We start from the raw sequence: 19117 nt of genomic DNA, 5'->3' as shown, positions 1-19117 counted from the left end.
CACCTTACAACAGAGGTGCACTGCAGCAACTCACCAAGGCTCCTTCGACAGCACCTTCCAAACCCACGACCGCTACCATCTAGAAGGACAAGGGCAGCAGACACATGGGAACACCACCACCTGGAAGTTCCCCTCCAAGCCACACACCATCCTGACTTGGAAATATATTGGCCGTTCCTTCACTGTCGCTGGGTCAAAATCCTGGAACTCCCCACTCCCTAACAGCACTGTGGGTGTACCTACACCACATGGACTGCAGCGGCTCAAGAAGGCAGCTCACCACCGCCTTCTCAAGGGGCAATTAGGGACGGGCAATAAATGCTGGCCCAGCCAGCGAAGCCCACATCCCATGAAAGAATTAAAAAAATGGAAAAACCTGGACCAGTAATCTAGTTAGGACAGATTTTTGATCGACAAAGGAGTTAAGGGTTATGGGGGTAGGGCAGGAAAGTGGAGTTAAGGCCACACTCAGATCAGCCATGATCTTACTGAATGGTGGAGCTGGCTTGATGGGCCGAATGGCCTATTCCTGCTCCTAACTCTTATATTAATCCAGAGGTAATACATGCTGGGCTAGTCAACGAGACCCACATCCCATGAACAAATATACACATGAAACAAGGCCCAGAATAATGGCCCAGAGACGCAAGTTCAAATCCCACTGCAGCGATTTAAATTCAGTGATTAAATAAATCCGGAACCAAAAGCTAGTGCCGGTAACAGTGAAATAAAAACAGAAAGTGCTGGAAATACTCAGGAGGTCAGGCAGCAGCATCTGTGGAGAGAGAAACCGTCAGATGGATCAGTGGGGGAGGGGAAGGACGCGGTGGGGGGGAGCGAGGAAAGTGTATTATGGAGGGAGAAGAGAAAAAGACGGGGAAGTTAAATCGATCGGGAGGAAGAAATGGAAGAGGTGAAAAGGTCAGTAAAGGGCCTGTGACCCGACATGCAGACCTCACTCTCTCACCTTCAGGTTCTGACCGTCAAACGGCAGTGAGCCGCTGACCAGAGTGTACAGGATGACTCCCAGGCTCCAGATGTCCACCTCTGGCCCATCGTACTTTTTGCCCTGGAAAAGTTCGGGGGCTGCGTACGGGGGGCTCCCGCAGAATGTATCCAACTTGTTGCCAAACTGGAACTCGTTGCTGAACCCAAAGTCAGCAATCTTGATGTTGCAGTCACCATCGAGGAGAAGGTTCTCGGCCTGAAGAGGAGGAACGAGAGAGAGAGAGAGAGAGAGAGAGAGAAAGGGTGCAAGAGACAGAGTGTGTGTGAGTTAGAGAGAAAGAGAGATAAAGAGAGAAAGGGAGAAAGAAAGAGAGAGAGAGAGAGAAGGAGAGAGAGAGAGAGAGAAAGGAGAGAGAGGGAAAGAAAAGAGGGAGGGAAAGAAAAGAGAGAGAAAGAAAAGAGAGACAAAAAGAGAGGAAAAGAGAGAGAGAGAAAGAAAAGACAGAGAGAAAGGAGAGAGAGAGAGAAAGAGAGAGAGAAAGAGAGAAAGAGAGAGAGAGAAAGAGAGAGAGAGAGGGTGAGTTTCAAACCTCCAAATTTGAAGTATTATCAGCTACGCCCAACTGCTTCCCATTTGACATAATGGATATGGCAGCATAGTTTTTTATTCTTTCACAGGATGTGGGTGTCGCTGCCAAGACCAGCATTTGTTGCCCATCCCTAATTCCCCTTGAACTGAGTGTCTTGCTCGGCCATTTCAGAGGGGCAGTTAAGAGTCAACCACATTGCTGTGGGTCTGGAGTCACATGTAGGCCAGACCAGGTAAGGGTGGCAGATTTCTTTCCCTAAAGGGACATTAATGAACAAGGTGAGTTTTTACAACAATTGATGATAGTTTCATGGTCATTATTACTGAGACTAGCTTTATATTCCAGATTTTTAAAAAACAATTAATTGAATTTAAATGGCACCAGTGGCTATGGTGGGATTTGAACCCATGTTCCCCAGAGCATGAGCCTGGGTCTTTGGATTACCAGTCCAGTGACATTACCATTACACCTCTTGACCAATAACCAGTCATAAGTTCAAATCCCACCATGATACTTGGAGGAGTATAAATTCAGTTAATTAATTAAAGCTGGAATTTTAAAAAAGTTAGTGTCAGTGATGGTGACCATGAAACTATCACCGATTGTTGTAAAAACCCATCCGTCTCACTAATGCCCCTTTAGGGAGGGAAATCTGCGGTCCTTACCCAGTCTGGCCTACATGTGACTCCAGACCCACAGCAATGGGGTTGACTCTTAACTGCCCTCTGAAATGGCCGAGCAAGACACTCAGTTGACAAGAAGGTGGCTCAAGAAGGGCATTTAGGGATGGGCACTAAATGCTGGCCTAACCAGCGATGTCCACATCCCATGAATGAATAAAGATAGACACCCAGTAGGCACCAAGCCCCAGGAATAGCGATGACCCCTACATTCAAACATAGGAATTAGGAGCAGGAGTAGGCCATTCAGCCCCTCGACCCTGCTCCGCAGATCATGGCTGATCTGAATGTAACCTCGACCCCACATTCCTGTCTACCCCCCGCAAACATTTCACCCCCTTGCTTATTGAGAATCTATCTAGCTCTGCCTTAAAAATTATTTGAAGACTCTGCTTCCACTGCCTTTTGAGGAAGAGAGTTCCAAAGACTCACGACTCTCCAAGAGAAAAATTCTCATCTCTGTCTTAAATGAGCGACCCCTTATGTTTAAACAGTGACCCCTGGTTCTAGATTCTCCCACAAGAGGAAGGCTCTGGTCTCTGTCATATTTTTCACTTAGGCCTCGCTGTGATACAACAACTTGCATTTATATAGCATCTTTAACATTGAGGCACTTTACAGGAGTGTTATCAGGCAGCATTTGACGCTAAGCTACATACAGAGATACTTGGAGAGGTGACAGAAGACTTGGCCAAAGAGGTTGGTTTTAAGGAGTGTCTTAAAAGAGGAGGGAGGGGTGGGGAGGTTTCGGGGGGGTGGGATTTCCAGAGATCAGGGCCCAGGCAGCTGAAGGCATGGCTGCCATGCCAGAGGCCAGAGCCAGAGGCCGACATGATGTGAATCACCCAGAGATCCTACTCTGAACGGCTAGGCTAGCATTTGTATGGGGCATGGAGGCAGCTGGTTGATATTCACTATCTAAGCACTTGCTGGTGTCAGAGGTCACCCAATAGGTAGGCCTCTGCCCTCTGAGTCAGAAGGTCGTGAGTTCAAGTCCCACTCCAGAGACTTCACGCTTAAGTCAAGGCTGACACTGCCAATGGAGTACTGAGGGGGTGCGTCACTGCTGGAGGAGCCATCTTTCGGTGATGATGTTAAACTGAGGCCCCTCTCGGTGAAAACAAAAGATCCCACGACCGATATCTTGAAGATGAACAGGGGATATGGCCAACATATGTCCTTCAGCCAACAACTTAAAAACAGATTATCCAATGATTACCTCATTACTGTTTGCAGGGCCTTACTATGTACAAAATGGCTGCCGCGTATCCTACATTGAAACAGTGGCTACACCTCAAAAGTACTTCATTGGCTGGAAAGCGCTTCAGCTTTCACCTGAGATAGTGAAAGGTGTTAGATAAATGCAAGTCTTTCAGAAGCAGATAAGAGAGGTACACCGCGGAACAGCACCCAGTGAGTGAGCACGTTAAACCCATGTCATAGAGGCCCTACCTTCAGATCCCGATGCACAATGTTCCTCTGGTGACAGTATTGCACAGCGGATATGATCTGCAGACAAGTTACACATCAATCAATCCTTGCCCTGCTGAACAAACATTAGCCCCTCATCCCCATCACGCCAGAGGTCGGTTGCAGGACCCTCAATCAGAATGTGAAGTCTTCCTGTGTATAATAACCCACCTGGTTCTTAAGCCTCTTGACGTTGGCCCAGTTTGGAATGGTGCTGCTCAGCTTTGGGCTGGGACATAAAAACAGGGGCAACCCCAGGGTAAACCTGTCCTGTGCCAGCAGCGTTCGTTATGGGTGCCTACCATTGACCCCTCAGCACCCGCTGGGCCAGGGAGCTGAATGTTATGAGGCTTTGCATTAAAGGATCATCCTACAGAACGCTATCAATTTACTTAAAATGTTCAATCAATGCGAGGATAGAGAGAGAGAAGAGAGAGAGAGAGACACACACACACACACAAGTAGGGGGAGAGAGAGAGAGACACACACACACAGGGAAGAGAGACACACACACACAAATAGGGGAGAGAGAGACACACACACACAAACATGGGAGAGAGGGAGACACACACAAACAGGGCAGAGAGAGACACACACACAAACAGGGGAGAGAGACACACACACACACAAACAGGGGAGAGAGACACACACACAAACAGGGAAGAGAGAGACACACAAACAGGGGAGAGAGGGAGACACACACACACAAACAGGGGAGAGAGAGAGACACACACACAGTAACAGGGGAGAGAGGGAGTCACACACACACAAACAGGGGAGAGAGGGAGAGACGCACACACAAACAGTGGAGAGAGAGACACACACACACACAAACAGGGGAGAGAGACACACACACAAACAGGGGAGAGAGAGAGACACACACACACACAAACAGGGGAGAGAGAGAGACACACAAACAGGGGAGAGAGAGACACACACAAACACACACAAACAGGGGAGAGAGAGACACACACACACAAAAACGGGAGAGAGAGACACACACAAACAGGGGGGAGAGAGAGACACACACAAACAGAGAGAGAGAGACACACACACACACACACACACACAAACAGGGGAGAGAGAAAACACACAAACAGGGGAGAGAGACACACACAAACGGGGGAGAGAGAGACACACAAACACAAATAGGGGAGAGAGAGACACACACACACAAACAGGGGAGAGAGAGAGAGACACACACACAAACAGGGGAGAGAGAGACACACACAAACAGGGGAGAGAGAGACACACACACACAAACAGGGGAGAGAGAGAGACACACACACACAAACAGGGGAGAGAGAGACACACACAAACAGGGGAGAGAGAGACACACACACACACACAAACGGGGAGAGACAGAGACACACACACACACACACAAACAGGGGAGAAAGAGAGACACACACACACACAAACAGGGGAGAGAGAGACACACACACACAAATAGGGGAGAGAGAGACACACACACACACACAAACAGGGGAGAGAGAGACACACACACACAAACAGGGGAGAGAGAGACACACATACACACAAACAGGGGAGAGAGAGAGACACACACACACACACAAACAGGGGAGAGAGAGACACACACACACACAAACGGGGGAGAGAGAGACACACAAACACAAATAGGGGAGAGAGAGACACACACACACAAACAGGGGAGAGAGAGAGACACACACACACAAACAGGGGAGAGAGAGACACACACAAACAGGGGAGAGAGAGACACACACAAACAGGGGAGAGACAGAGACACACACACACACACACAAACAGGGGAGAGAGAGAGAGACACACACACACAAACAGGGGTGAGAGAGAAACACACACACAAACAGGGGAGATAGAGACACACATACACACAAACAGGGGAGAGAGAGAGAGACACACACACACACAAACAGGGGAGAGAGAGAGACACACACACACACACAAACAGGGGAGAGAGAGACACACACACACAAACAGGGGAGAGAGAGACACACACACACACAAACAGGGGAGAGAGACACACACAAACGGGGGAGAGAGAGACACACAAACACAAATAGGGGAGAGAGAGACACACACACACAAACAGGGGAGAGAGAGAGACACACACACACAAACAGGGGAGAGAGAGACACACACAAACAGGGGAGAGAGAGACACACACAAACAGGGGAGAGACAGAGACACACACACACACACACACAAACAGGGGAGAGAGAGAGACACACACACAAAACAGGGGAGAGAGAGACACACACGCAAACAGGGGAGAGAGAGACACACACAAACAGGGGGAAGAGACACACACACACACACACACACACACACACAGAGGAGAGAGAGAGACACACACACACACACAAAAAGGGGAGAGAGAGAGACACACACAAACAGGGGGGAGAGAGACACACACACACACACAAACAGAGGAGAGAGAGAGACACACACACACACAAACAGGGGGGAGAGAGACACACACACACACACAAACAGAGGAGAGAGAGAGAGACACACACACAAACAGGGGAGAGAGAGACACACACACACAAACAGAGGAGAGCGTGAGACACACACACACAAACAGGGGAGAGAGACATACACACACAAACAGGGGGGAGAGAGACACACACACACACACAAACAGAGGAGAGAGAGAGACACACACACACACAAACAGGGGGGAGAGAGACACACACACACACACACAAACAGAGGAGAGAGAGAGAGACACACACACAAACAGGGGAGAGAGAGACACACACACACAAACAGAGGAGAGCGTGAGACACACACACACAAACAGGGGACAGAGACATACACACACAAACAGGGGAGAGAGAGACACACACACACAAACAGGGGAGAGAGAGACGCACACACACACACAAACAGGGGTGAGAGAGACACACACACACACACACAAACAGGGGAGAGAGAGACATACACACACACTCAAACAGAGGAGAGACACACACACAAACAGGGGAGAGTGAGAGACACACACACAATCAGGGGAGAGAGAGACACACACACACAGAAACGGGGAGAGAGGGAGACACACACACACAAACATGGTAGAGAGAGACACACAAACAGGGGAGAGAGGGAGACACACACACACAAACAGGGGAGAGAGAGACACACAAACAGGGGAGAGAGAGACACACACACAAACGGGGAGAGAGAGACACACACACAAACAGGGAAGATGGAGAGACACACACAAACAGGGGAGCGAGAGACACACAGACACAAATAGGGGAGAGAGAGAGACGCACACCCAAAAAGGGGAGAGAGAGAGACACACACACAAACAGGGTAGAGGGAAACACACACACAAACAGGGGAGAGAGAGACACACACACAAACAGGGGAGAGAGAGACACACACACACAAATAGGGGAGAGAGAGAGAGAGACACCCACACACAAACAGGGGAGAGAGAGACACACATACACACAAACAGGAGAGAGAGAGACACACACACACACACAAACAGGGGAGAGAGAGACACACACACACACACAAACAGGGGAGAGAGAGAAACACACACAAACAGGGGAGAGAGACACAAAGAAATGGGGGAGAGAGAGACACACAAACACAAATAGGGGAGAGAGAGACACACACACACAAATAGGGGAGAGAGAGACACACACAAACAGGGGAGAGAGAGAGACACACACACAAACAGGGGAGAGAGACACACACACAAACAGGGGAGAGAGAGACACACACAAACAGGGGAGAGAGAGACACACACAAACAGGGGAGAGAGAGACACACACAAACAGGGGAGAGACAGAGACACACACACACACACACACAAACAGTGGAGAGAGAGAGAGACACACACACACAAACAGGGGAGAGAGAGACACACACACACAAACAGGGGAGAGCGAGACACACACAAACAGGGGGGAGAGACACACACACACACAAACAGGGGAGAGAGAGACACACACACACAAACAGGGGAGAGAGAGACACACACACACAAACAGGGGAGAGCGAGACACACACAAACAGAGGAGAGAGAGAGACACACACACACAAACAGGGGAGAGAGTGAGACACACACACAGACAGGGGAGAGAGACACACACAAACAGGGGAGAGAGAGACACACACACAAACAGGGGAGAGAGAGACACACATACACACAAACAGGGGAGAGAGAGACACACACACACACACAAACAGGGGAGAGAGAGAGACACACACACACAAACAGGGGAGAGAGAAAACACACAAACAGGGGAGAGAGACACACACAAACGGGGGAGAGAGAGACACACAAACACAAATAGGGGAGAGAGAGACACACACACAAACAGGGGAGAGAGAGAGACACACACACACAAACAGGGGAGAGAGAGACACACACAAACAGGGGAGAGAGAGACACACACAAACGGGGAGAGACAGAGACACACACACACACACAAACAGGGGAGAGAGAGAGAGACACACACACACAAACAGGGGAGAGAGAGACACACACACACAAATAGGGGAGAGAGAGACACACACACACACAAACAGGGGAGAGAGACGCACACACACACACAAACAGGGGTGAGAGAGACACACACACACACACACAAACAGGGGAGAGAGAGACATACACACAAACAGGGGAGAGTGAGAGACACACACACAAACAGGGGAGAGAGAGACACACACACACAAACAGGGGAGAGAGAGAGACATACACACACACACACAAACAGAGGAGAGAGAGACACACACACAAACAGGGGAGAGAGAGACACACACACACAGAAACGGGGAGAGAGGGAGACACACACACACAAACATGGTAGAGAGAGACACACAAACAGGGGAGAGAGGGAGACACACACACACAAACAGGGGAGAGAGAGACACACAAACAGGGGAGAGAGAGACACACACACAAACGGGGAGAGAGAGACACACACACAAACAGGGAAGATGGAGAGACACACAAACAGGGGAGCGAGAGACACACAGACACAAATAGGGGAGAGAGAGAGACGCACACCCAAAAAGGGGAGAGAGAGAGACACACACACAAACAGGGTAGAGGGAAACACACACACAAACAGGGGAGAGAGAGACACACACACAAACAGGGGAGAGGGAAACACACACACAAACAGGGGAGAGAGAGAGACACACACACAAACAGGGGAGAGAGAGACACACACACACAAATAGGGGAGAGAGAGAGAGAGACACCCACACACAAACAGGGGAGACACACACACGCACAAACAGGGGAGAGAGACACACACACACACAAACAGGGGAGAGAGAGACACACACAAACAGGGGAGAGAGAGAGACACACACACACAAACAGGGGAGAGAGAGAAACACACACAAACAAGGGAGAGAGACACAAAGAAACGGGGGAGAGAGAGACACACAAACACAAATAGGGGAGAGAGAGACACACACACAAACAGGGGAGAGAGAGACACACACAAACAGGGGAGAGAGAGAGACACACACACACACAAACAGGGGAGAGAGACACACACACAAACAGGGGAGAGAGAGAGACACACACACACAAACAGGGGAGAGAGAGACACACACAAACAGGGGAGAGACAGAGACACACACACACACACACACACACAAACAGGGGAGAGAGAGAGACACACACACACACAAACAGGGGAGAGAGAGACACACACACACAAACAGGGAAGAGAGAGACACACACACACAAACAGGGAAGAGAGAGACACACAAACAGGGGAGAGAGGGAGACACACATACACAAACAGGAGAGAGAGACACACACACACACACACACAAACAGGGTAGAGAGGGAGACACACACACACAAACAGGAGAGAGAGAGACACAGACACAAACAGGGGAGAGAGAGACACACACACAAACAGGGGAGTGAGACACACACACACAAATAGGGGAGAGAGAGAGACACACACACACAGAAACAGGGGAGAGAGAGAGACACACACACACAAACAGGGAAGAGAGAGACACACAAACAGCGGAGAGAGGGAGACACACACACACAAACAGGGGAGAGAGAGACACACACACACAAACAGGGGTGAGAGAGACACACAAACAGGGGAGAGAGAGACACACAAACAGGGGAGAGAGAGACACACACACAAACGGGGAGAGAGAGACACACACACAAACAGGGAAGATGGAGAGACACACACAAACAGGGGAGCGAGAGACACACACAAACAGGGGAGCCAGAGACACACAGACACAAATAGGGGAGAGAGAGAGACGCACACCCAAACAGGGAAGAGAGAGAGAGACACACACAAACAGGGTAGAGGGAAACACACACACAAACAGGGGAGAGAGAGACACACACACAAACAGGGGAGAGAGAGATACACACACACAAATAGGGGAGAGAGAGAGAGAGAGACACCCACACACAAACAGGGGAGAGAGAGACACACACAAACAGGGGAGAGAGAGAGAGACACACACACACACACACACAAACAGGGGAGAGAGAGAAACACACACACACACAAACAGGGGAGAGAGACACACACAAACGGGGGAGAGAGAGAGACACAAACACAAATAGGGGAAAGAGAGAGACACACACACACAAACAGGGGAGAGAGAGAGACACACACACACAAACAGGGGAGAGAGAGACACACACAAAGAGGGGAGAGAGACACACACACAAACAGGGGAGAGAGAGAGACACACACACACACAAACAGGGGAGAGAGAGACACACACAAACAGGGGAGAGAGAGACACACACAAACAGGGGAGAGAGAGAGACACACAAACACACACAAACAGGGGAGAGAGAGACACACACACACAAAAACGGGAGAGAGAGACACACACAAACAGGGGGGAGAGAGAGACACACACAAACAGAGAGAGAGACACACACACACACACACACACAAACAGGGGAGAGAGAAAACACACAAACAGGGGAGAGAGACACACACAAACGGGGGAGAGAGAGACACACAAACACAAATAGGGGAGAGAGAGACACACACACACAAACAGGGGAGAGAGAGAGAGACACACACACAGAAACAGGGGAGAGAGAGACACACACACACACAAACAGGGGAGAGAGAGACACACACACACAAACAGGGGAGAGAGAGACACACATACACACAAACAGGGGAGAGAGAGAGACACACACACAAACAGGGGAGAGAGAGACACACACACACACAAACGGGGGAGAGAGAGACACACAAACACAAATAGGGGAGAGAGAGACACACACACACAAACAGGGGAGAGAGAGAGACACACACACACAAACAGGGGAGAGAGAGACACACACAAACAGGGGAGAGAGAGACACACACAAACAGGGGAGAGAGAGACACACACAAACGGGGAGAGACAGAGACACACACACACACAAACAAACAAGAGAGAGAGAGAGAGACACACACACACAAACAGGGGAGAGAGAGACACTCACACACAAATAGGGGAGAGAGAGACACACACACACACAAACAGGGGAGAGAGAGACACACACACACAAACAGGGGAGAGAGAGACACACACACACACAAACAGGGGAGAGAGAGAGACACACACACACACACAAACAGGGGAGAGAGAGACACACACACACACAAACGGGGGAGAGAGAGACACACAAACACAAATAGGGGAGAGAGAGACACACACACACAAACAGGGGAGAGAGAGAGACACACACACACAAATAGGGGAGAGAGAGACACACACAAACAGGGGAGAGAGAGACACACACAAACAGGGGAGAGACAGAGACACACACACACACACACAAACAGGGGAGAGAGAGAGACACACACACAAAACAGGGGAGAGAGAGACACACACACACAAAAACGGGAGAGAGAAACACACACAAACAGGGGGGAGAGACACACACACACACACACACACACACACACAGAGGAGAGAGAGAGACACACACACACACACAAAAAGGGGAGAGAGAGAGACACACACAAACAGGGGGGAGAGAGACACACACACACACACAAACAGAGGAGAGAGAGAGACACACACACACACAAACAGGAGGGAGAGAGACACACACACACACACAAACAGAGGAGAGAGAGAGAGACACACACACACAAACAGGGGAGAGAGAGACACACACACACAAACAGAGGAGAGCGTGAGACATACACACACAAACAGGGGAGAGAGACATACACACACAAACAGGGGGGAGAGAGACACACACACACACACAAACAGAGGAGAGAGAGACACACACACACACACAAACAGGGGGGAGAGAGACACACACACACACACAAACAGAGGAGAGAGAGAGAGACACACACACACAAACAGGGGACAGAGACATACACACACAAACAGGGGAGAGAGAGACGCACACACACAAACAGGGGAGAGAGAGACGCACACACACACTCAAACAGAGGAGAGAGAGACACACACACAAACAGGGGAGAGTGAGAGACACACACACAAACAGGGGAGAGTGAGAGACACACACACAATCAGGGGAGAGAGAGACACACACACACAAACAGGGGAGAGAGAGAGAGAGACACCCACACACAAACAGGGGAGAGAGGGAGACACACACACACAAACATGGTAGAGAGAGACACACAGACAGGGGAGAGAGGGAGACACACACACACAAACAGGGGAGAGAGAGACACACAAACAGGGGAGAGAGAGACACACAAACAGGGGAGAGAGAGACACACACACAAACGGGGAGAGAGAGACACACACACAAACAGGGAAGATGGAGAGACACACACAAACAGGGGAGCGAGAGACACACAGACACAAATAGGGGAGAGAGAGAGACGCACACCCAAAAAGGGGAGAGAGAGAGACACACACACAAACAGGGTAGAGGGAAACACACACACAAACTGGGGAGAGAGAGACACACACACAAACAGGGGAGAGAGAGACACACACACACAAATAGGGGAGAGAGAGAGAGAGACACCCACACACAAACAGGGGAGAGAGAGACACACATACACACAAACAGGAGAGAGAGAGACACACACACACACACAAACAGGGGAAAGAGAGACACACACACACACAAACAGGGGAGAGAGAGAAACACACACAAACAGGGGAGAGAGACACAAAGAAATGGGGGAGAGAGAGACACACAAACACAAATAGGGGAGAGAGAGACACACACACACAAACAGGGGAGAGAGAGACACACACAAACAGGGGAGAGAGAGACACACACACACACAAACAGGGGAGAGAGACACACACAAAAACAGGGGAGAGAGAGACACACACAAACAGGGGAGAGAGAGACACACACAAACAGGGGAGCGAGAGACACACACAAACAGGGGAGCCAGAGACACACAGACACAAATAGGGGAGAGAGAGAGACGCACACCCAAACAGGGAAGAGAGAGAGAGACACACACAAACAGGGTAGAGGGAAACACACACACAAACAGGGGAGAGAGAGAGACACACACAAACAGGGGAGAGAGAGATACACACACACTAATAGGGGAGAGAGAGAGAGAGAGACACCCACACACAAACAGGGGAGAGAGAGACACACACAAACAGGGGAGAGAGAGAGAGACACACACATACACACAAACAGGGGAGAGAGAGACACACACACACACACACACACAAACAGGGGAGAGAGAGAAACACACACACACACAAACAGGGGAGAGAGACACACACAAACGGGGGAGAGAGAGAGACACAAACACAAATAGGGGAGAGAGAGAGACACACACACACAAACAGGGGAGAGAGAGAGACACACACACACAAACAGGGGAGAGAGAGACACACACAAAGAGGGGAGAGAGACACACACACAAACAGGGGAGAGAGAGAGACACACACACACACAAACAGGGGAGAGAGAGACACACACAAACAGGGGAGAGAGAGACACACACAAACAGGGGAGAGAGAGAGACACACAAACACACACAAACAGGGGAGAGAGAGACACACACACACAAAAACGGGAGAGAGAGACACACACAAACAGGCGGGAGAGAGAGACACACACAAACAGAGAGAGAGACACACACACACACACACACACACACAAACAGGGGAGAGAGAAAACACACAAACAGGGGAGAGAGACACACACAAACGGGGGAGAGAGAGACACACAAACACAAATAGGGGAGAGAGAGACACACACACACAAACAGGGGAGAGAGAGAGACACACACACACACAAACAGGGGAGAGAGAGACACACACACACACAAACAGGGGAGAGAGAGACACACATACACACAAACAGGGGAGAGAGAGAGACACACACACAAACAGGGGAGAGAGAGACACACACACACACAAACGGGGGAGAGAGAGACACACAAACACAAATAGGGGAGAGAGAGACACACACACACAAACAGGGGAGAGAGAGAGACACACACACACAAACAGGGGAGAGAGAGACACACACAAACAGGGGAGAGAGAGACACACACAAACGGGGAGAGACAGAGACACACACACACACAAACAAACAGGGGAGAGAGAGAGAGACACACACACACAAACAGGGGAGAGAGAGACACACACACACAAATAGGGGAGAGAGAGACACACACACACACAAACAGGGGAGAGAGAGACACACACACACAAACAGGGGAGAGAGAGACACACATACACACAAACAGGGGAGAGAGAGAGACACACACACACACACAAACAGGGGAGAGAGAGACACACGCACACACAAACGGGGGAGAGAGAGACACACAAACACAAATAGGGGAGAGAGAGACACACACACACAAACAGGGGAGAGAGAGAGACACACACACACAAATAGGGGAGAGAGAGACACACACAAACAGGGGAGAGAGAGACACACACAAACAGGGGAGAGACAGAGACACACACACACACACACACAAACAGGGGAGAGAGAGAGACACACACACAAAACAGGGGAGAGAGAGACACACACACACAAAAACGGGAGAGAGAAACACACACAAACAGGGGGGAGAGACACACACACACACACACACACACACACACAGAGGAGAGAGAGAGACACACACACACACACAAAAAGGGGAGAGAGAGAGACACACACAAACAGGGGGGAGAGAGACACACACACACACACAAACAGAGGAGAGAGAGAGACACACACACACACAAACAGGAGGGAGAGAGACACACACACACACACAAACAGAGGAGAGAGAGAGAGACACACACACACAAACAGGGGAGAGAGAGACACACACACACAAACAGAGGAGAGCGTGAGACATACACACACAAACAGGGGAGAGAGACATACACACACAAACAGGGGGGAGAGAGACACACACACACACACAAACAGAGGAGAGAGAGAGACACACACACACACAAACAGGGGGGAGAGAGACACACACACACACACAAACAGAGGAGAGAGAGAGAGACACACACACACAAACAGGGGACAGAGACATACACACACAAACAGGGGAGAGAGAGACACACACACACAAACAGGGGAGAGAGAGACGCACACACACACACAAACAGGGGAGAGAGAGACATACACACACACTCAAACAGAGGAGAGAGAGACACACACACAAACAGGGGAGAGTGAGAGACACACACACAATCAGGGGAGAGAGAGACACACACACACAAACAGGGGAGAGAGAGAGAGAGACACCCACACACAAACAGGGGAGAGAGGGAGACACACACACACAAACATGGTAGAGAGAGACACACAAACAGGGGAGAGAGGGAGACACACACACACAAACAGGGGAGAGAGAGACACACAAACAGGGGAGAGAGAGACACACACACAAACGGGGAGAGAGAGACACACACACAAACAGGGAAGATGGAGAGACACACACAAACAGGGGAGCGAGAGACACACAGACACAAATAGGGGAGAGAGAGAGACGCACACCCAAAAAGGGGAGAGAGAGAGACACACACACAAACAGGGTAGAGGGAAACACACACACAAACAGGGGAGCGAGACACACACACACAAATAGGGGAGAGAGAGAGAGAGACACCCACACACAAACAGGGGAGAGAGAGACACACATACACACAAACAGGAGAGAGAGAGACACACACACACACACAAACAGGGGAGAGAGAGACACACACACACACAAACAGGGGAGAGAGAGAAACACACACAAACAGGGGAGAGAGACACAAAGAAATGGGGGAGAGAGAGACACACACAAACAGGGGAGAGAGAGACACACACACACACAAACAGGGGAGAGAGACACACACACAAACAGGGGAGAGAGAGACACACACAAACAAGGGAGAGAGAGACACACACAAACAGGGGAGAGAGAGACACACACAAACAGGGGAGAGACAGAGACACACACACACACAAACAGAGGAGAGAGAGACACACACACACAAACAGGGGAGAGAGAGACACACACACACAAAAACGGGAGAGAGAAACACACACAAACAGGGGGGAGAGAGAGACACACACACACAAACAGGGGAGAGAGAGACACACACACACAAAAACGGGAGAGAGAGACACACACAAACAGGGGGGAGAGAGACACACACACACAAACAGAGAGAGAGAGACACACACACACAAACACACAAACTGGGGAGAGAGTGAGACACACACACAGACAGGGGAGAGAGAGACACACAAACAGGGGAGAGAGTGAGACACACACACAGACAGGGGAGAGAGACACACACAAACAGGGGAGAGAGAGACACACACACACACACAAACAGGGGAGAGAGAGAGACACACACACACAAACAGGGGAGAGAGAAAACACACAAACAGGGGAGAGAGACACACACACACACACACAAACAGGGGAGAGAGTGAGACACACACACAGACAGGGGAGAGAGACACACACAAACAGGGGAGAGAGAGACACACACACAAACAGGGGAGAGAGAGACACACATACACACAAACAGGGGAGAGAGAGACACACACACACACACAAACAGGGGAGAGAGAGAGACACACACACACAAACAGGGGAGAGAGAAAACACACAAACAGGGGAGAGAGACACACACAAACGGGGGAGAGAGAGACACACAAACACAAATAGGGGAGAGAGAGACACACACACACAAACAGGGGAGAGAGAGAGACACACACACACAAACAGGGGAGAGAGAGACACACACAAACAGGGGAGAGAGAGACACACACAAACGGGGAGAGACAGAGACACACACACACACACAAACAGGGGAGAGAGAGAGACACACACACACACAAACAGGGGAGAGAGAGACACACACACAAATAGGGGAGAGAGAGACACACACACACACAAACAGGGGAGAGAGACGCACACACACACACAAACAGGGGTGAGAGAGACACACACACACACACACAAACAGGGGAGAGAGAGACATACACACAAACAGGGGAGAGTGAGAGACACACACACAATCAGGGGAGAGAGAGACACACACACACAAACAGGGGAGAGAGAGAGACATACACACACACTCAAACAGAGGAGAGAGAGACACACACACAAACAGGGGAGAGAGGGAGACACACACACAAACGGGAGAGAGAGACACACAAACAGGGGAGAGAGAGACACACACACAAACGGGGAGAGAGAGACACACAAACACAAATAGGGGAGAGAGAGACACACACACACAAACAGGGGAGAGAGAGAGACACACACACACAAACAGGGGAGAGAGAGACACACACAAACAGGGGAGAGAGAGACACACACAAACAGGGGAGAGAGAGACACACACAAACGGGGAGAGACAGAGACACACACACACACAAACAAACAAGAGAGAGAGAGAGAGACACACACACACAAACAGGGGAGAGAGAGACACTCACACACAAATAGGGGAGAGAGAGACACACACACACACAAACAGGGGAGAGAGAGACACACACACACAAACAGGGGAGAGAGAGACACACACACACACAAACAGGGGAGAGAGAGAGAGACACACACACACACAAACAGGGGAGAGAGAGACACACACACACACAAACGGGGGAGAGAGAGACACACAAACACAAATAGGGGAGAGAGAGACACACACACACAAACAGGGGAGAGAGAGAGACACACACACACAAATAGGGGAGAGAGAGACACACACAAACAGGGGAGAGAGAGACACACACAAACAGGGGAGAGACAGAGACACACACACACACACACAAACAGGGGAGAGACAGAGACACACACACAAAACAGGGGAGAGAGAGACACACACACACAAAAACGGGAGAGAGAAACACACACAAACAGGGGGGAGAGACACACACACACACACACACACACACACACAGAGGAGAGAGAGAGACACACACACACACACAAAAAGGGGAGAGAGAGAGACACACACAAACAGGGGGGAGAGAGACACACACACACACACAAACAGAGGAGAGAGAGAGACACACACACACACAAACAGGAGGGAGAGAGACACACACACACACACAAACAGAGGAGAGAGAGAGAGACACACACACACAAACAGGGGAGAGAGAGACACACACACACAAACAGAGGAGAGCGTGAGACATACACACACAAACAGGGGAGAGAGACATACACACACAAACAGGGGGGAGAGAGACACACACACACACACAAACAGAGGAGAGAGAGACACACACACACACACAAACAGGGGGGAGAGAGACACACACACACACACAAACAGAGGAGAGAGAGAGAGACACACACACACAAACAGGGGACAGAGACATACACACACAAACAGGGGAGAGAGAGACGCACACACACAAACAGGGGAGAGAGAGACGCACACACACACTCAAACAGAGGAGAGAGAGACACACACACAAACAGGGGAGAGTGAGAGACACACACACAAACAGGGGAGAGTGAGAGACACACACACAATCAGGGGAGAGAGAGACACACACACACAAACAGGGGAGAGAGAGAGAGAGACACCCACACACAAACAGGGGAGAGAGGGAGACACACACACACAAACATGGTAGAGAGAGACACACAAACAGGGGAGAGAGGGAGACACACACACACAAACAGGGGAGAGAGAGACACACAAACAGGGGAGAGAGAGACACACAAACAGGGGAGAGAGAGACACACACACAAACAGGGTAGAGGGAAACACACACACAAACAGGGGAGAGAGAGACACACACACAAACAGGGGAGAGAGAGACACACACACACAAATAGGGGAGAGAGAGAGAGAGACACCCACACACAAACAGGGGAGAGAGAGACACACATACACACAAACAGGAGAGAGAGAGACACACACACACACACAAACAGGGGAAAGAGAGACACACACACACACAAACAGGGGAGAGAGAGAAACACACACAAACAGGGG

At 50.3% G+C, this 19117-nt stretch overlaps 1 protein-coding gene across 6 annotated transcripts in view; it reads right to left on the bottom strand.

Annotated features, from left to right (window-relative positions):
* Window positions 1-19117, bottom strand: part of mark4b (MAP/microtubule affinity-regulating kinase 4b) — a 242384-nt gene that overhangs the window by 28275 nt on the left and 194992 nt on the right. For all 6 annotated transcript variants that reach the window (XM_041179273.1, XM_041179276.1, XM_041179275.1 and 3 more), the window contains exons 7-8: window positions 3671-3727; window positions 968-1204 (exon numbers count right to left, since the gene is read on the bottom strand). In XM_041179273.1, the coding sequence (XP_041035207.1) occupies window positions 968-1204; window positions 3671-3727 (294 nt within the window). The remainder of the gene's footprint in view (window positions 1-967; window positions 1205-3670; window positions 3728-19117) is intronic.

The sequence above is a fragment of the Carcharodon carcharias genome, chromosome 34, assembly GCF_017639515.1.
Source record: "Carcharodon carcharias isolate sCarCar2 chromosome 34, sCarCar2.pri, whole genome shotgun sequence".
Lineage (NCBI taxonomy): Eukaryota > Metazoa > Chordata > Chondrichthyes > Lamniformes > Lamnidae > Carcharodon > Carcharodon carcharias.
This window is presented reverse-complemented; position numbering and strand designations above follow the sequence as displayed.